Source organism: Pogona vitticeps, chromosome 2 (assembly GCF_051106095.1).
Source record: "Pogona vitticeps strain Pit_001003342236 chromosome 2, PviZW2.1, whole genome shotgun sequence".
NCBI lineage: Eukaryota > Metazoa > Chordata > Lepidosauria > Squamata > Agamidae > Pogona > Pogona vitticeps.
Genome location: NC_135784.1, coordinates 8,293,804 through 8,314,437, shown reverse-complemented (window position 1 = coordinate 8,314,437; position 20,634 = coordinate 8,293,804). Strand labels below are relative to the sequence as shown.

At 46.0% G+C, this 20,634-nt stretch overlaps 2 protein-coding genes across 2 annotated transcripts in view; both read left to right on the top strand.

Moving 5' to 3' along the window:
- The window catches only part of LOC110071634 (uncharacterized), a 61,438-nt gene that overhangs the window by 5,968 nt on the left and 34,836 nt on the right, over positions 1–20,634 (top strand). The gene's annotated exons all lie outside the window — the stretch shown is intronic.
- The window catches only part of LOC140703808 (uncharacterized), a 31,987-nt gene that overhangs the window by 8,175 nt on the left and 3,178 nt on the right, over positions 1–20,634 (top strand). Inside the window, 1 exon segment of the mRNA XM_078387993.1 lies at positions 1,255–2,946. Coding sequence (XP_078244119.1) covers positions 1,586–2,946 — 1,361 coding nt within the window. The 5' untranslated portion in view covers positions 1,255–1,585.

The window sequence follows — 20,634 nt, the reverse complement described above, 5'->3', positions numbered from 1 at the left end:
GCGTTCCAATAGGCTCCTTTACTCACCGTTCAGCGATGTTTCCTCATTGTGGCAGCCATTTTCGCACCCTCGTTAAGCAAGGGGAGGGTGCGAAAAAGCTGCCCGTGGCCATTTCGGAGCTTCCGGTGGACTTTTTGGAGCTGCCGAACAGCTGATCCGCGGCTTTGTTTTGCAAAGATTGGTAAGCGAAATGCTTACTGGTTTTTCGCAAAGCGATTTTCGGACATAGGGGCCATCGGTATGCGATCGTATTTGCGATCGCGAAAACGGCCTTGTTATGCGGATTCATCGTTCTACGGTGCAGTCGGTAAGCGAGGCACCACTGTACTGGCTTCGGATCTTTCTGTCCTTAGACAGGTGCGGACCAGCTTTTGTGCAGGAAGTCATCCCATCAGAAGGTGAAGAGGAATTCTCCAATTATCTAAGACCAGTAGAAATTAGGATCAAGTGAGGAAAAAATTATTAGACAGAACTTAACAAAAGAAAACAAATAACAAACTTCAGAGACCAGACCAATACACAGTATAAACTGATTGCCATGTTGGGAAAAGGGGGGAATCATGTCTCTCACCTCAGACTCCTTTTCTCAAAGCCAAACGTGCCTAGTTCCTTCAGTCTATTTTGGGTTTCAGTTCTTACTGCATTGTTTTCAAGTTGCATGCAGAGTGTCTGCTTTGTAATCGGTTCAAGAATTTTCCCTGAGATGGATGTCAGGCTGACTGGTCTGCAGTTTCCTGGTTCCCCTTTTTGAAGATTGGAAGAGTGTCAACTCTCCTCAACCTGCCTGGCTCTTCACCCACCTCCCATGATGACAAGTGAATATTAGACAGTGGTTCTGCAGTTTCTTCATCCAGTTTGCTCAGTATCCTTGGATGCAGTTCATCTAGTCCTGGGGATTTGAAATCCTCAAAACAAGTAAGATATTTGGTGGTTGTCGTTTTTTCCGGCACTTCCGAGGACAGCACTCTGTGCTCTGGTGTACTTTGTTTGGGAGTACTCTGGTGTACTTTGTTTGGTTGATAGGGAGTCCCAAACAAACTACACCAGAGCAGATCACAAAGTGCTGTCCTCTGAAGATGCTAGCCACAGATACTGTTGAAACATTAGGAAGAACAACCTTCAAAACATGGCCAAAGAGCCCAGAAAACCCACAACAACCATTATATCCCAGCCGTGAAAGCCTTCATGAATACAAGTAAGGTATTCCTTTTATGTTAAACTCCTCTTTCATCTCTTTTTTCCCCCCTCCAACAGGCGATGAAGAGGACAACTGCAATTCTGTAGAACCAGACAGTCTTTCATTAAAATGAAAACCCAAGTGTGGAACAACAACAAAAAATTCTTTACACATTAAAAGGAAAGGGAAGAAGGGAAGCCAGGAAAAAAAGAGATAAAGAAAACTCCAGCTTCGACTGCTATTGAATTTGATGCACTTCTGATCACGTGAAAAAATCAACAAGGAAAAGAAAGGACAAAAGTTTCCCTGGGCAGATAAACATTCAAGGGTGCCTCAGATGACAGTGGTCTTGACGTAGTTCACCTAGAGGAGAAACGAAGTCAATGCATAGAAAAAGGAAAGAGCATCATGATGCACAGTGACTATACTTCGAGTGACAAATCCCTGCAAGGTGAGAGACAATATAAATGGCTACAGTGTGGAAAGAGCTTCAGTAAGAGCAGTACGCTCAGTTGCCATCAAAGAACTCACACTGGGGAGAAACCTTATAAATGCATGGAATGTGGAAAGAGCTTCAGTAACCGTAGTAACCTTAATTTACATCAAAGAACTCACACTGGGGGAAAACCATATAAATGCTCGGAATGTGAGAAGACCTTCAATCACCGTAGTAACCTTAATTTACATCAAAGAACTCACACTGGGGAAAAACCATATAAATGCTTGGAATGTGGAAAGAGCTTCACTGACAACAGTACGCTTAGATCACATCAAAGAACTCACACTGGGGAGAAACCATATAAATGCTTGGAATGTGAGAAGACCTTCAGTCACCGTAGTAACCTTAATATACATCAAAGAACTCACACTGGGGAAAAACCATATAAATGCATGGAATGTGGGAAGAGCTTTAGTCAGAGAGATCACCTAAGGTCACATCAAAGAACTCACACTGGGGAGAAACCATATAAATGCATCGAATGTGGGAAGAACTTCCGTCTCCAAGTTCAACTGAGTATACATCAAAGAACTCACACTGGGGAGAAACCATATAAATGCATGGAATGTGGAAAGAGCTTCAGTCAAAGAATATCCCTGAGTTCACATCAAAGAACGCACACTGGGGAGAAACCATATAAATGCATGGAATGTGGAAAGTGCTTCAGAAAAAGCAGTCACTTAAGTTCACATCAAAGAACTCACACTGGGGAGAAACCATATAAATGCATGGAATGTGGGAAGAGCTTCAGTCACGGCAGTAACTTAAGTTCACATCAAAGAACTCACACTGGGGAGAAACCATATAAATGCATGGAATGTGGGAAGTGCTTCAGTCAGCAAGATCACCTGAGTTCACATCTAAGAACTCACACTGGGGAGAAACCATATAAATGCATGGAATGTGGAAAGAGCTTCAGTGATAAGAGTACCCTTAAATCACATCAAAGAACTCACACTGGGGAGAAACCATATAAATGCATGGAATGTGGAAAGAGCTTCAGTCGGCAACATCACCTGAGTTCACATCTAAGAACTCACACAGGGGAGAAACAATATAAATGCATGGAATGTGGAAAGAGCTTCAGTCAGAGCTGTAACTTGAGTTCACATCAAAGAACTCACACTGGGGAGAAACCATATAAATGCATGGAATGTGGAAAGAGCTTCAGTGATAAGAGTACCCTTAAATCACATCAAAGAACTCACACTGGGGAGAAACCATATAAATGCTTGGAATGTGGAAAGACCTTCAGTCACTGCAAATCCTTGCGTTTACATCAAAGAACTCACACAGGGGAAAAACCGTAGAAGTGCATGGAATTATGAAGTGTGAGAGAAACAACTGTTTGAAGATGTTTGCTAGAAGAACAATGTTGTGATTTTTCTTTCAGGTGTTCATCTTGATGGGCAAAATGTTTTTGTTAGGGAGCTGCCTTTTTTGTGGTGAGGATTTTATTGGGAATGACATTCGGGTTGGAATTTAATTATTTTGAATGAAAGTAAGCCCTGAAGAAGTTACACAATGCAGCTTTTCATAGTGTGTGAGCATTTATAAGCTAATTAGAATACAATCTGTAACCCATCATTTTGTAGTGGCTTTTTTAAATGTGAAATGGTTTTTAATGGGAAATGGTTTTTTAGAAATTAAATAGTGTACTTTTCTTAACCATAGGACAATAATTTTACTCTGTTTTGTGCTTTGAGAATGATAGGATAGAGTTATTAAGAATTAGATCAGAGTTTAGATGCCTGCCATTTCAATAAAGCCTTCACATAAAGATCCTTATTCACTTTCTGTACAAAGTATTTTGGTTTTCCTATGAAAATTGAAGAGGCAGGACTGTTATATTAATTAGCCATATTAATCAAGAAATGGACTTGTAACAGGCAGATGGGACTTCTACTGTAACAGTGGCTAGGTTGGCCTTGAGGGGAATGGTGCCATTCCATGATCATTGTCTCCAATAAATAGCCTGTATTGCAAAACAGCTCTGAGGTTGAGTGGTGGTTCTTGGATTATTTGTTGTGACCTTCTTTGAAGCTTTGAAAGTTTGGCCACTTCTATAAACAGTGGCATGTTAGAAATAACAGTCACAATTTGTGCCCAGGTGGAAAAGGGACCCTTACCTGGAGAGACCTCATTTCGAGAAATCTCCAACATTTTGTCCTTGAGGAGATCTCCCCAGTGTGGTTCCAGAAGATCTCACTCCCCATCCTGCACAGGCTGCCACCCTCTTCCGTGATCTGCTTTTCCACTGACCAGGAACAGCTGTGAAAGTAAAATGAAAGCAGGAATAACAAAGCACGTTGTACTGCGATTATATAGGGAAAAATTTGTGAGAGTATTAGTGACCAGAACAGATTTCCCAAGGTTGGAATACAACATGAGGATACCTGCTTTCCCTGTTATTATTTGATTTGGTTATAGAATTGTTGGTGAATGCGGTCAGGAAAGACAACTTTATTAATTAACGAAGTAGAGGAACCTGGCCAAACAGGGTCAGCGTGAGGACACAGCCCTGACATCTGATGTCAAAGGGATCTGATTTTGAGCCATCAAAAACCACAGTGCCCTTCAATGAAACAACCTGATTATGTTAAGGAGTCGAGGTGGACATCCAATCTTGGGAAGTATTTAAAAAACACTGTCTGATAACCAAATCAAAGACCTTTGTTAGATTATCTATGAAGGCAAAAAAGAATGGTTGTCATTTCCCCCTACATTTCTCCGCAGGAGTTTGAGGGAGAATACTTTGCCATTCCAGGAGGCAGTGGAAGAGAGGAGGGCCTGGCATGCTCTGGTCCATGGGGTCACAAAGAGTCGGACATAATTTAACAACTAAACAACAACAACCATCTCGGGGATGGATCTGTTAGCTCAAAATCCACACTATGCTTCTGAATAGACTCTGGAGTATTTCTAACCGCAAAGCCAAGACCATATTCCCTGCTCTCATCTGAGCACCAGTTCCATACTTGATCTGATAGACACCTAAGTGAAAAAACGTAAGCTGCATGGAATGTGAGAACAGTTACCAGTATGCTCCAACTGGCCCAGAAGCATGGTTACAACACCAAATTGAAACCCCAGGAGTTCCAACTGAAACCAAAGGTAATCCGTCTACTCCCCTCCACCTCAGCAAAGTTCCTTGGCCAGTGACAGAGCCCATTTGAGGTAGTCCAGTGTGTTGGGCCCATTGAGTACATGATTTATATCCCCAATCATCACAACCCACTGTAACTCTTTCATGTAAATCTGGAGGAAGAGTGGAAGGGCCATACCCTACATTAGGGAATGTAGGAGATGCCTTGCTGGGACCTGCGGCTGCCCTGGTAGAGCAGGAATCCCAGAAGCAAGTAGCCCTGAGGGAGGATTTGTCCCCTTGAAAAGAGCTTCAACAAAAGGTAGAATTCTCGGATGTATTTTCATTGACTTATTGGAGAATCCTGCCATCAACATCAACCCAGGTGTAGTAATGTGGGCTCCAGGGAGAAACGGGTCAATACATCTATGGCAGGAAATTAAAGGGGCAGTGAAAAATGTCATCCATCTCAGAGTCATGCAGCCATCCCATTGCCCATGGAGGTGCAGGCCTATCTTAGTGTCCAAACTGGATGGCAGTGTTCAATTTCACATCAACCTCCAACATTAAAGAGTTTAGGGAAAGCACAATTCCTCACCTCCTTGGACCTCATCAGGGATTACTTGATGCAGAAGGAAGACAGAGATAAAACCATGTTCTCCACCACCAAGGAGCTCTATCAATTCGATTGCATGCCTTTGGGCTTCTGTGGCACAGCTGCATCCTTCCAACAACTGAGAGACCAGGCTCTCACCCTTCACTCCATTACAGATGCCAGACACTAATTTAGAACCTAAACAGTTTCCTAAGATTTAGATGACACAGTGTGAAGGTTCGGGCTTAAGGCTCTCCTTTTCCCCAAATAAACCATGAGAATGTTTAACATCAAACAAGTGTTCTTGATTTATAAACTTTGGAACAGGTATAGAAACATCAATATGTTGAACTTCTAATTTCTCTTGCGGCTGGAACGTAGCTCGCAAGGGTGTCCATGAACTGTTACCAAAAGGATTAACGTCTCTCAGATCCCATGGTCCATCCAACACCTTTTCAGGTTTGTGGGATTCACCTTCTTCTTCGTCAGGAGTTAGAAGGGGGAGGGTCTCCTCATCTCCGATCCACCCCCATAATGGGGATCCCTCTCCTTGGGGTTCAAGCCACGGTCCAGGAAGCGGCCCATCTTCCTCAGCTCCTCCAAATGCCATGCCCATTTGGTCTCCTGCTCCCAGGCAATCCTTTATCTTTCTCTGCCACTCTTTAGTCTCGATCTCACCCCAGTAAGATGGTCTCTGGGGTACGCCTTGTCTTCTCTGCTTCGCAGCTTCCTCATGAGGCACTCAAACCTGCTCCCATTTGCCGGTCCAGGGATCCTGAACCCAAATCAGTTCCCAACCACCCAGGATTTCATCGCGGGTCCCTTCTATATCCCCTACTCCCACCTCCACCACCGGCCGTTGTTCCTTTCCTGCCCTGTCCCCAACTGTCTGGGTGGCTACATTTAACCTTCTCTTTACCACCGACAGATCCCAAGTATCTACTCCTTGATGTTTACTTCTGTTGATCTCCTCCAACTCCTGTGTATCTGTACTCCGTTGTTCTTTCTTAGGAGGAGAGGGTGGTGGGGTTGTTTGAGTCTCCCTATTAACCATGGGGAGTGACGGCACTCCTAAAAACGCCTCCTGTCTCTGCTCTGGGGCTCCACACATGGGTCAGCGGCGTGGTTATGTTCACGTACACTGGTATGAACTGTCGGTAATAGTTCGCGAAGCCGAGAAACCGCTGCACATCCTTATGATTCCAGGGCTTCTACCAGGTTGGAAGTGACTATTTTCTTTGGGTCTATCTGGATCCCAATGTGACCTAGGAACTTGACTTGCTGCAAGTTGAAGTCACACTTCTCCAGCTTGGCATAGAGTCGGTGGTCTCATAATCATTGTAAGACCTGACAAATGTGTTCCATGTGCTGAGCAGGGTCTTGGGAGTAAATCAAAATGTCATCCAGATCCCCAAAGATGATGTTCATGAAATGCTGGAACACAGCCGGAGCATTGGTTATAGCAAAAGGCATGACCAAGTATTTATGCTGGCCATAACGAGTTCTGAAAGCCATCTTCCACTCGTCGCCAGCATGGATGCACACCAAATTATAGGTGCCATGGAGGTCCAACTTGATATAAATACGTGCCCCCTTAAGGCAATCCAGGAGTTTGCCGATCAATGGCAGGGGGTAATGGTCTCGAATGGTTATTTTATTCAAAGCCCAGTAGTCATTGCAGGGGCAAAGCTGTGCACCCTTCCTCTTAACAAAGATAATGGTTTTTATCAAGAAAGGCCTGCAAGGCTGTGAGTTCTGGTTCAGACATAGGGTAGATACGCACCACAGAAAGGCACTAAATTCATACCACAATTGTAAAGTCAGTGCCTGGGTAGCTGGTCAGCCCCCTTCTCCTCAAAGACTTCAACAAGGTCCTTGTATTCCAAGGGTATCATGGGACTATCTGTTGACCCTGCTGCAGCCAAGGTAGCTGGTGGACCCAGATCCAGACACGAGTCCCTGAAACGCAACTCCCCTTGTATTCAATCCATTAGGGGGTTATGTGTTCGGAGCCAGGAAAGTCCCAGAATAAGCGGGAAACACGACATGTGTGCAACGTTGAATTGTAGTTGCTCCTGATGGTGTTGGACCTGGAGGTGGGTTTCCTGGGTCACTGGGCCAGAGAGGAGGAGACACCCATCTATGGACTCAACTAGGGTCATGGTCTCTTTATCCTGTACGGTGATCCAGTGTTGTTTCACAAAGGCTGTGTCAATGAAACAACGGTCGGCCCCAGAATCAACCCTGGCATAAACAAACAGCCATCCGGTAAGTAAAGTTTCACTGGCACAAGGAAAGGACCCTGGATATTAACATAGGGTTCAGGGGACCCAGCTAAGTGCCCCACGGCTGGGGGGTCCAATCAGACGTGGGGCAAATCTTTTACTGATGGTGGTAGCGCAGAGCCGGGGTGTGCCACTTGACCAAGCAGCCAGACGCAAAGTGTCCTGCTCCTCCACAGTACAGGCAGAGAATCTAGGAACCGTGTCATGTTTTTTCCTCAGGGGTGAGGTGTGGCCAAGCAGCCCCTAACTGCATGGGCTCCTCTTGTCTAGTGTTGGTGGGCGTCGGGGTGGCTGCAAGGGATGGGAACCACCCTGTGGTAGGTGTTGGCTCTCCAGGCAGCCATCAATGTGAAGGCACAGCGTGATTAGTTCTTGCAGCATATTGGGTCGATCTACACAAGCTCATCCAGGATATCCTCAGGCAACCCCTCCATATATTGGTCCATGAGAGCTGCCTCATTCCAGAACAAGTCTTGAGCCAAGAGTCTGAACTCAATGGAATACTGGGAGACCGAACCCTTACCCTGTTTCAGGGCCCGAATCTTCCTATTGGCAGTAGCAGCTTTCAAAGGATTAGCAAAAGCTCCTGAGATATGTTCCAAAAAGCCCTGGTAATTGGTTAGCAGGGGTGAAGGAGCAAGGAGTAGAGGAGTAGCCCATTTAGCTGCCTGTCCCTTGAGAAGGCTGACTATGAAGCATACCTTGGTTTTGTCCATGGGAAAGTCTCTGGCGCGCAACTCAATATACTGTACAGTTTACACTCTGCCAGGAATGCTGGAAACTCCTCCACGTTTCCTTCAAACTTTTCGGGAGGAAGCAGAGGGCACTTGGCCTGGGAATCAGCGTTGGCTTGGGATTGCAGTTGTTGCTGCTGAAGCTGTGCCACTGTATGAGTGAGTAACTGCCCTTGAGTAATGTCATTGCATGAAAACGCTTTATGCGCTGGTCATTAGCAGAGTCCTTCTTGCAAGGACCAGCGTGCCTGCGTGCAGAGGAAGCCAGAGTCCCTCTGCTTCTGCAGGAATGGGCCCTGCTGCTCCTGGCTGCCTCATCCGCTACCCAACTTCAGCCACCTGGCCTTGGGGGAGAGAGGGCTTTTAGCCGGAGCTGCACTTGGGACCTGACCAGACCAGCGTGCCTGCATTCAGAGGGAGCCAAAGATCACCTGCCGGCCACAGCCCACTGTGTGAGAGGCAGCGGAACTGTGTGTATTTGTGGCTCTGCATGATTTCTCTCTCTCTCTCTCTCTCTCTCTCTCTCTGTGTGTGTGTGTGTGTGTGTGTGTGTGTGTGTGTGTGTGTGTGTGTGTGTGTGTGTGTGTGTGTGTCCCCCTTGCACAGACTGAGACGAAGGCTCCTTGCCATCTTTCAATTCGCGCAGAGAGAGCCAGAGCATCCTGCCTTCCAAGGGCAGCGTGTTGAGCCACAGGGTTTCATGCCTTCCCCTTCTTCGCGGGGGGGGGGCTTCCCATTGAACTCCCCCCCCCCGCGCCACAGATTCATCCTGGGTTCGCTTTCTTTCCGTGGGGAGGGCGCTGGACCTGGCAGGGGGGCCCTCTCCAGGAGTGACACGGGGAGGATCAATCACTGGAGGGCGTCTCCCCCCAAAGAGGTTGAGCTGTGCCAGGAAAGGGCTCGTGGGCGGGCTGCTCCCCGCTTTTATTCCTGGGGGGGCGGCAGCCGTGAAACGCTTGGCAGACCCCCTTGGCGGGGCGGGGGGGGGATAAGGAGGCTCTCCCCTCCCCCTTCCGCCTCCCCCTCCTGTTTCTGCCCCCCTTTGAGGCTCCGCCCCTTCCGCTCCTCCCCCCCCCCCCCCGCCAACCCTTCTTTCCATGCTGGAAAACAGGAAAAAACCGAGACGCTCTTAAAGGGGGAGGGAATATAGGGGGAGCCGCTCCCAGGGGGTGGGTCGAGGCGGAACCGGAGGTGGGAAGGTGGGAGTCCGGCCTCGTCATACCCCCCGTACACATCTAGGATTTCCCCCCTCCGTAAAAGGCCGCTTTGCAAAGGGGGACGGGAGGGGCTTCCTCGCGAGTTCCCCCCCCCGAGGAGCTGCCAGGAGTTGAGCAATGGGGGCGGGGGTGCAGGACTGGGTGGGAGGCTAAGGGGGGTAGAAGGGGTTGCAATGAGATATATTATAAAAATACCCAGAAAAAGAATCTTTCCCCCTCCATCCCCAGAGGCCGTTCAATCCGGAGGGGGCCCCTCCTTCCGCTTGGTCTGTAACGGGGGGGGGGGGAGGCCTTACAAGGGGGGGAGGGGGAGGAGGAAGCGTCTCTCCTTTTTTGTCCTGTCCCTCCTCCTCTTCCTCCTCCTTGGGCGGGTGGAGAATTCGGAGGGGGAACAGATGAGACCTCTGGGAGGGGTATCGATCCATCCTCGCCCCCTCCCGGCAAAACACCCGGGCCCTTTGTGTGTGTATCCGTGGGTCTTCCTCGGCTTTCCTGCGAGGAGACCCCTTTCTTTCCCCAGAGCCTGGAGGAGCCCCTTTGGGGGGGGTGGCAGAGAGGAAAGGAGGGAGCGTCGCTTCCCCTCAGTTTCTCATTCGTCTACGCACCCTCCCAGCTTCAACCCCCTTGGAAAAGTTATTTTAAGGCCCCCTGTCCCGGGGGAGTGCAGGGAGGGAGGGGGCTGCAAAAGAGGGACACGGGGGTCCCAGAAATGGTGCTCTGGGAGAGAAGAGGGGGTGAGGTGGGAGCGATGGGGCTCCCCCCATGCCTGCCCTGCCCTCCTGAGCCTCTTCTGGATCCCCCTCCCCCTTAAGAAGCAGTGCCTCTGGATCCAGGAGAGGGAAGGGCCGACCAGATCCCCCTCCCGACCAGAACCCAGGCTGGGGATCTACTACAGGAAGGGGTTTGGGGTGGGTGGGTGGAGGGATTTCCTCTCTCCCCCTTTCTCTCTGTGTTGGGGTGGGGGCTTCCTCGTGGTCTTGCTGGAAAAGGTTTTTTTTATCCGCAGAGGAAAGCAGGGCAGGATCTCCCTTAGCCGCTCTCGAGGGGCAGAGAGGCCACAGAGATGGGCAGGACCCCGCCTGGTCTTCTTCTCCGCCCCTGACAGAGGACTGAGCGGATGTGAAACCTCCATCTTCTTCCCGTTCCTTTGGGTCGGTTCTCCCCGCTTTGTTTCGTCGCCTGTGAAGCGACTCCCAGTCAACTGGGGGGGGGGGGGTGAGAGACCTCGGGTTTCCCAAAAGAAGGCCCCAGAAGGAGGCAGACGACTGGTGAGTTTCCTGGGCCAAGTGCAGGTTCGAGCCCAGATTGCAAGATCCCCCAATTGGTTATCTACCATGCTCCATCTCTGAACATGTGCAGAGTGTTGTTAGTATTTTAGTTGCCAATCCTCCTCAGCTCAACCCTGCCTTAACTGCTGTGGGTGAGAAGCAGCTCGGCTTGGGGGCTTTTCCTTCCAAGCTGCTCCTGGTTGTCTGGTTCTTTTGGGGAGGGAACGGTGGGATAGAGAGTCCTTTTTCCCTCTCGCCTTTCTCCTACAGGAAGCTGCATAAGAACCTCAGGAGAGCCCTGTGGTGGATCAGGCCCAGGGCCCCTCTTAGTCCCCCTTCTAGTCTCTCCCTCTGTCCCCACCAGATGCTCCCGAGAGCACCGGATCCCCCCCTCTCTCCAGAGACCCCTCTTCCCCTGCATCCGGCATGGATGGGGTGCTTTCGTCTCCTAAACTTGTGGGCAGGCAAGGGAATGATCTGGAAGGAAGGGGATAAAAACCACAGCCAAGGAAGGGAGGCAGAGCTTTGCGCCTGGACTACTGGGGCCCCGATCCCAGGCTGTGGGGGGAACCTCAGCTCCTGCCAGGTGGCAGGCGTTGCCCAGGCTGTGGAAGAGCAGAAAAGATTATTTCAGGAAACAAGAAAGGAGGCGAGCAAGAAGTGGCAAGAAATGTCTTTTTTTTTTTTTTCAAATTAAGGATTGCTTTTGGTGATTCCCCCCCACGGTTTCTCCACAGGTGTAAACATGTTCCCCTCAGTGTTCGATTAAACCTTTCCACTTGCCCATTTGCGTAGGGATTACAAACGGAAACCTTTGGTGGCTTCGCCCGATACAATTTCCACGTCAGTCCAAAGGTCCAGCTCATAAAAGTGAGATCCTTGGTCAGTGAAGACCTTTTTTAGAGAAACCTGTTGTCAAAAATCTCCCTATTCCAGTGGTCAGGAAACAGGGGTAAATTACCCCAAATGGGGTTAAAATGAAAATCCTGGGGGTAATGAGGATGGTCCTGGCAGGCATTTTACCCTCCCCCCTGACTTTACTACCCTTTATATAGGATCTGTTACGCTTCTGGCGCAGAGTAAATGAAGACACTTTACCAGTTCTTCTTTGACGGTTATATTTACATATATGTACACTTATATATAGGCAGGTCTCTACAGCACATTTAGAAGTCTTCATACAGTCCAACAGCATGCGTGGCAGAAAATCACATCAGAAGAAGACAACATATCACAGACACAGTCCATATTTATACATAATCTTGTCTCTGTCCAGTCCAATCGGGTTCCAGGTGACCTCATCTCTGCACCTGGGCTCTTTCTGGTTTCACCTCATTGCATCAGCTTAGGATGATTCAGCTTTTCTCTCATTTGCACATAATGGCAGCTCGTTAATGAAACATGGGTTCAGGCCTATAAAATTCTATACCCTGACAGGGTCCTATCCCTCAATACACTCCTGAACTTTTTGGTTCGTTGGCCCCCTCCTGCCCAAACACCCTTCTTCCCTCCACTCCATTCCCGCAGCCCCTCTGTCCTCCTTAACGTTTCCTGCCACCACCGCTGCCATCGTGAGAGGAAGGCTAGCAGCTGCTTGCAGAGGCTGGGTTCCCTGTGCGCCTGCCCCTCAGCTGAGAGGGGGAATCACGCATGTGCAGTGAGACATTCTCCAATGCAGGCCGCCTCTCGGAAAGCATGAGTCCCAGAATCATGAAGTTGGAAGGGGAATCTGAGACCATCCAGTCCAGCCCCCTGCTCAATGAAGGTAAACACATCAAAGGATATCTGCCAGGTGGTTGTCTAAATTTCTTTTGAACGCCTCCAGGGCTGGTTCACCACCTCTTGAGGTACAGAATTGGAGAATAGTGAAGTTGGACGGGGCCTGTAAGGCCATCTAGTCCAACCCTCTGTTCAATAAAGGTAGTAGATCCCATGATCATTCCACTGTAAATAGTTAAGACGTTTTGCCTGATTCAGCCTAAATCTGGCTTTCTGTACAGTTCACCCCATTTTTGCATTTCCCACACTCTGGGAGGACCCTGCCTCTCTTTTGTAGGAGAGTCTTTGAAGAGTGTGATCATATGTCCCCTCAGCCTTCTTTTCTCAAGGCCAAAAATGCCCAATTCTTTCCGCCTTTCCTCCCACGGCTTGGTTTCCAGCCCTCTGATCATCCTGGTTGCCCTCCTCTGAACTTGGTCCAATTTGTCAGTACTTTTCTTTATGTGTGGTTAGGAGGCCTAACCAACGCTGAATAGAGAGGAACTAGCACCTTGTGGGATTTGGAGAATAAACTTCTTTTAATGCCTAAAATAGTGTTTCTCCTGCCAACCTAGCAGTTCAAAAGCCTGTAAAAATGTGTGTGGATGAATAGGTACACCACAGTGGAAAGGTAACTGTGTTCCATGTCTAGTCACACTGGCCACATGACTGTCTACGGACAAATGCTGGCTGTATGGCCTGGAAACAGGGATGAGCACCGCCCCCTAGAGTCGGACACGACTGGACTAAATGTCAAGGGGAACCGTTACCTTTTTAAAAATACTGTTTGCTTTTTTTGGAGCCACATCACACTGTTGGGTCATGCTCAGCTTGTCATCTAGGATGATTCCAAGATCTTTTTTTGCTTATAGAATTGCTGAGCCAGGGACATTCCATCTTGGAACTGTGATTGGTTTCTTTCTTCAAGATGCAATACTTTGTTCTATCCAGCCCACACTTAGTTAGCTTTATAATAATGGGATCACTTGGTCAAAAGCTTTGCTGAAGTCAAGATATACTACATATACAGCATTCCCTCTTTCTGTCAGGGAGGTCAAAAATGAGATCAGGTAAGTCTGGCAGGTTTTGTTCTTGACAAATCTATTATTTTATTTTATTTGTACCCCACTATCTGGTCAGTATGACCACTCTAGGCAGCTTCCAGACAGATAAAAATAGAATAACATACATATAACAGAATAAAATTATCCAACAATAAACAATGAACTATAAGCAATTAAAAGTAAACAAATTCTTCAAGACGGCAACATGATAAAGGATAGGAAAAGAAGGAAAGATTGAGGGTTATCTGGAGAGAAGGCCTGCTTAAAAATCCAAGTTTTTAGATGGGTCTTAAAAATACCCAGCGATGGGGCTTCACGAATCTCTGGAGGCAAGTTGTTCCAGAGGTGAGGAGCCACCACCTCTATTACTGCATCGTTTTCTAGGTGTTTGCATTGTTGTTTAGTTGTTAAGTCATGCCCGACTCTTTGTGACCCCATGGACCAGAGCACACCAGGCCCTCCTGTCTTCCACTACTTCCCGGAGCTGGGCCAAATTCATGTTGGTCACTTCGATGACATTGTCCATCCGTCTTGTCCTCCGTCGTCCTCTTCACTCTTTCCTTCACTCTTTACGAACATCAAGATCTTTGCCAGAGAATCTTCTCTTCTCATGACACATCCAAAGCTTCAGGATTTATCCTTCCCGTGAGCACTCAGCATTGATTTCTTTCAAAATGGATAGCTTTGTTTTCTTTGCAGTCCAGGGGATTCCCAAGAGTCTCCTCCAGCACCAAAATTGAAAAGCATCAATTCTTCGGCGGTCAGCCTTCTCTTTTATTTATTTATTTATTTATTTATTTATTTATCTATCTATCTATCTATCTATCTATCTATCTATCTATCTATCTATCTATCTATCTATCTATCTATCTATCTATCTATCTATCTATCTATCTATTTATTTATTTATTTTCAAAACTATTAGGAAATGGGGAAGGGATACAGAAGGTAAAGGGCAATGGAAAGGGTGGAAAAAGGGGTTTTGAGTATAAGAGAACATCAAATGTATAATCATTCAATCTTTTCATATTAAGTATATAAACATATAATCTATTAATATTCCAATAAAAGCTCATCTTTCTTCTTCTTCTTCTTCTTCTTCTTCTTCTTCTTCTTCTTCTTCTTCTTCTTCTTCTTCTTCTTCTTCTAGCTATTTGTCTATGTATTTACCCCTTTAGCTTTCAACTTACAATTAATGCAGCTTACATCTAAGTTATTCCAACACCATCAGAACACCAAGACCAATTGTGAAATATATCCTCTCTTTCACCCTCCTTTTGTCTTGAAAGTACACTCGACAGGTCTAAAATAGTATATATTCTGTTCAGGCCAGTGGAGGTGATGGCATTCCAGTTGAACTATTTAAAATCTTGAAAGATGATGCTGTTAAGGTGCTACATTCAATATGCCAGCAAGTTTGGAAAACTCAACAGTGGCCAGAGGATTGGAAAAGATCAGTCTACATCCCAATCCCAAAGAAAGGCAGTGCCAAAGAATGCTCCAACTACCGTACAATTGCACTCATTTCACACGCTAGCAAGGTTATGCTCAAAATCCTGCAAGGTAGGCTTCAGCAGTATGTGGACCGAGAACTCCCAGAAGTACAAGCTGGATTCCGAAGAGGCAGAGGAACTCGAGACCAAATTGCTAACTTGCGCTGGATTATGGAGAAAGCCAGAGAGTTCCAGAAAAATATCTACTTCTGCTTTATTGACTATGCGAAAGCCTTTGACTGTGTGGACCACAGCAAACTATGGCAAGTTCTTAAAGAAATGGGAGTGCCTGACCACTTTATCTGTCTCCTGAAAAACCTATATGTGGGACAGGAAGCAACAGTTAGAACTGGTCATGGAACAACTGAGTGGTTCAAAATTGGGAAAGGAGTACGGCAAGGCTGTATATTGTCCCCCAGCTTATTTAACTTATATGCAGAATACATCATGCGGAAGGCTGGACTGGAAGAAACCCAAGCCGGAATTAAGACTGCCGGAAGAAATATCAACAACCTCCGATATGCAGATGATACCACTCTGATGGCAGAAAGTGAGGAGGAATTAAAGAACCTTGTAATGAGAGTGAAAGAGGAGAGTGCAAAAAACGGTCTGAAACTCAACATCAAAAAAACTAAGATCATGGCCACTGGTCCCATCACCTCCTGGGAAACAGAAGGGGAAGATATGGAGGCAGTGTCAAATTTTATCTTCCTGGGCTCCATGATCACTGCAGATGGAGACAGCAGCCCTGAAATTAAAAGACGCCTTCTTCTTGGGAGGAAAGCGATGACAAATCTTGACAGCATCTTAAAAAGCAGAGACATCACCTTGCCAACAAAAGTCCGAATAGTCAAAGCTATGGTTTTTCCTGTCGTGATGTATGGAAGTGAGAGCTGGACCATAAAGAAAGCTGACCGCCGAAGAATTGATGCCTTTGAATTGTGGTGCTGGAGGAGGCTCTTGAGAATCCCCTGGACTGCAAGGAGAACAAACCTATCAGTTCTAAAGGAAATCAATCCTGAGTGCTCACTGGAAGGACAGATCCTGAAGCTGAGGCTCCAGTACTTTGGCCATCTCATGAGAAGAAAAGAGTCCTTGGAAAAAACCTTGATGTTAGGAAGGTGTGATGGCAAGAGGAGAAGGGGACGACCGAGGATGAGATGGCTGGACAGTGTCTGCGAAGCAACCAACATGAACCTGACACAACTCCGGGGGGCAGTAGAAGACAGGAGGGCCTGGCGTGCTCTGGTCCATGGGGTCACGAAGAGTCGGACATGACTAAACGACTAAACACACACACACACTGTTCACTTCTCCCTTTTTCTCCATGTGCTTCTTTTTTTTCTGTGACTCTGTTTTCTTCTGTATTTTGAAAGGGGGAACAACCCCTAAAGCAGTAATTCTCTTTTCAACCTCAATTTTCTTAGCTGTTATGGCTACATAGCTTAGTGGGTAACACACCATCCCATTTGTATTATCTGGTATTGTTTTCAATATACCCGGCTCTGGCATTTCTCTTAGGTATGATTTAACCTCTGCTATTTTCTCTTCCTTAGGATCTTTAATAAGATCTTGTATCTGGTCAAGACGATAAATTACCTGCGCAAATCCTTCCCACACTGTCCTTTGAAAGGAGATTTTCCAGTCTAGCCATTGATCTCTATTTTCCCCAGGGAGAAGTTCCATTTTTCCAATATATCTCCCCTCTCTCTCTCTCTCTCTCTCTCTCTCTCTCTCTCTCTCTCTCTCTCTCTCTCTCTCTCTCTCTATATATATATATATATATATATATATATATATATATATAATACTCTTCAATTCCCACTCTTTTATCCCTCACTTAGAATTCCCTCTCCCCTTTGCCCACATATACATATTGTATAAGTAACCCTCAAGACCAATATTTTACATTAAAACTATGGCAGTATTAACAATAAAGTAGCAGGGAAACTCAAACAAAAAGATGGAATTTAAAACATGAGTCTCTCAAGTGTTTTTATAGTCCAATCCCTTTTCTTGTTGCCAGCCGCCAAACCGGAAGATGTTCTTTTCTCTTCTCAAGATTTATTTTTACCTTCACCCAGCCGGGCTATGTTATCAAAGTGCCATTTGTATCATTAGTTCAGTTCAAACGCAGCTCACAGTCTATTTTTTAACTCCCAAAGGCTTCCTTCTCCTCCCCCAAACAGGGAGGGCCAACCATCAGAGTCCCAGCAAATGTGTTTTCCACAGCAAACAGAGTCCCACACAGTCTAAGAATTGTATATCCAAAAGGAGAGAGGTCCAACTCGTTGCCAGCCGCCAAACCGGAAGATGTTCTTTTCTCTTCTCAAGATTTATTTTTACCTTCACCCAGCCGGGCTATGTTATCAGAGTGCCATTTAAATCATAGGTTCAGTTCAAACGCAGCTCACAGTCTATTTTTTTACTTCCAAAGGCTTCCTTCTCCTCCCCCAAACAGGGAGGGCCAACAATCAGAGTCCCAGCAAATGTATTTTCCACAGCAAACAGAGTCCCACACAGTCTAAGAATTGTATATCCACAAGGAGAGAAGGTCCAAAGTGTACAGCTTACAGCAGATTTTATTCTCTCAAAGCCTGTCTAGTGTCCAGAAGTTTTTCCCTTAATAAAAACACAAGCTGTTTCTGCCTGGCTGTTCTCTTAAAATCCAGACGACCTTGATCAGCTTAATTACGAGCTGACATGCTAAATACGCCGCTCCTCCTTATCTAATTTTGGTCATAAATTTTCACACAATCACTTGTTCTTCATTTTAATGGGGTTTTTCATAGAACAAGGGCTCCGATTATTTTATTTATATTTTTGCCGTGCTTCTTGTTCTCTTATTCTCGGCGCTGAAGCTGTCCTGGCTTGTTGCCAAAAATGGCACCCATCTTCAGTCTGTGCTAATCTGAATTTCCAGAAGAAAGAAAAATCGAGTTGCTGCCCAATCTTCTAACTTCTGCGGCTCACACAAGCTTCAGGAGGGTCAATTCTGACCCCCCCTAAATTCCCCCCATTCCTAGGGGGATCCCAGACTGAAGTGGTTCTAGTTTCTCTGGGAGCTATTCCCAAGAGCTGCTAGCTTCACCAGGACGAAGCTCCTCCCTCGGCGGTCAGCCTTCTTTATGGTCCAGGTCTCACTTCCATACATTGCTACTGGACAAACCACAGCTTTGACTATGTAGACCTTTGTCAGCAAGGTGATGTCTCTGCTTTTTAACATGCTGTCTAGGTTTGTCATCGCTTTCCTCCCAAGAAGCAGACGTCTTTTAATTTTGTGGCTGCTGTCACCATCTGCAGTGATCATGGAGCCTAAGAAAGTAAAATATGTCACTCTCTTGGTATCTTCCCCTTCTATTTGCCAGGAGGTGATGGGACCAGTGGCCATAATCTTATTTTTTTTGATGTTGAGCTTCAGACCATTTTTGTGCTTGCCTCTTTCACCCTCATTAAGAGGTTCTTTAATTTCTCTTCACTTTCTGCCATCAGAGTGGTATCAGCTGCATATCTGAGGTTGTTGATATTTCTTCCGGCAATCTTATTTTTGTCTTGGGATTCATCCAGTCCAGCCTTTCGCATGATGTATTCTGCATATAAGTTAAATAAGCAGGGCGACAATATGTGGCTGTGTTCTACTCCTTTCCGAAGTTTTAACCAATAAGTTGTTCCGTATTTAGTTCTAATTGTTGCTTCCTGTCCCACATACAGATTCCTCAGGAGATAGATGAGGTGGTCAGGCACTCCTATTTCTGCCACTGTGGTCCACACAGTCAAAGGCTTTGGCATAGTCAATGAAACAGAACTAGATGTTTCTCTGGAACTCTCTGGCTTTCTCCCTAATCCAGTGCATGTTAGCAATTTGTTCTCTAGTTCCTCTGCCCCTTCGAAATCCAGCTTGGACATCTTGGAGTTTATTTATTTATTGATTTGATTTGATTTGATTTGATTTGATTTGATTTGTACCCTACATGGACCAATGGGCCACTCTAGGCGGCTAGAGTGATACTGCTGAAGCCTACCTTGTAGGATTTTGAGCATAACCTTGCTAGCGTGTGGAATGAGTGCAATTGTGCGGTAGTTGGAGCATTCTTTCGCAATGCCCTTTTTTGGGATTGGTATGTGGACTGCTTTTTCCAATCCTCTGACAACTGCTGAGCTTTCAAAATTTCCTGGCATATTGAGTGTAGTACCTTAGCAGCAGCATCTTCTAAGATTTTAAATAGTTCAACTGGAATGCCATTGTAGTGGGTACCCCAGTCAGCACCTGTCCGTCACCAGGGAACCATGACAGGAGGGCCAATGAGAAGGATGGAAGGTGGGAGCAGGAGAGAAGGGGAGTAAAGAGAGGAGTCTGGAGGACAGAGAGGTTAGGTTAGAGTTCTGTGTGAAGCTTTGGTGGAGTGTGAGAGCGGAGGAGTGTGAGACAGTGAGAGTGAGAGGACGAACATAACGATTGAGATCAGAGATTCAAAGGGTATTGATTGATTGAGGTAGATTCAAATCAGAGATTGGGAAGTATAGTGAAGTAATAGAAGGAGTTAAATACATACTTGTTTATCTAAGTGATTTCCTGCCTGTGAATGACTCTGTTATTTTCAACCAATCATTAACCCCACCCTGATAAATAAACTTAATGCGATTGTTAAATGGTGTGTCCTGGAATTGATTGATGTTTAAAAGAAAACATCTGGTGGCAGAGAAGATAGGTGCAGCTTGTGTCTTTGTGAGGAATCAGAAGAATATAAAGGTCTCAGAGATGGAATTGTGTCACAGCCATCACCTCCACTGGCCATGTTGTTAGCCATGCTTTCTAAGCCCCACTTGACTTCGCTGTCCAGGATGTCTGGCTCAAAGTCAGCAACCACACTATCTAGGTTGTTCAGGAAATCCAAATCTTTCAGGTATAATTCCTCTGTATTCTTTCCACCTCTTCTTGATGTCTTCTGCTTCTGTAAGGTCCCTATAATTTTTGTCCTCTATCATGTCCATCTTTGAACAAAAGTTTCCTTTAATATCTCCAATTTTCTTGAACAGATCTCTGGTTTATCCCTTTCTCTTATTTTCGGATATTTCTTTGCACTGTCCATTTAAGAAGGCCCTCTTGTCTCTCCATGCTATTATTTGGAAGTCTGTGTTGGATTTTCTGTAATGTTCCCTATCTCCCTTGCATTTTGTTTCTCTTCTCTTCTCTGCTATTTTTTGCTAGCTTATACCTGACTAGCCCAGTGGTTTTTCATGTCCATCTTTGAACAAATGTTTCCTTTAATATCTCCAATTTTCCTGAACAGCTCTCTATTTTATCCCTTTATCTTATTTTCCTATATTTCTTTGCACTGTTTATTTAAGAAGACCCTCTTGTCTCTCCTTGCTATTCTTTGGAAGTCTTCAATATCCTTCAATATCCTTGGATGCAGTTCATCTGGCCCTCAGGATTTGAACTCCTCCAAGTAAGTCAG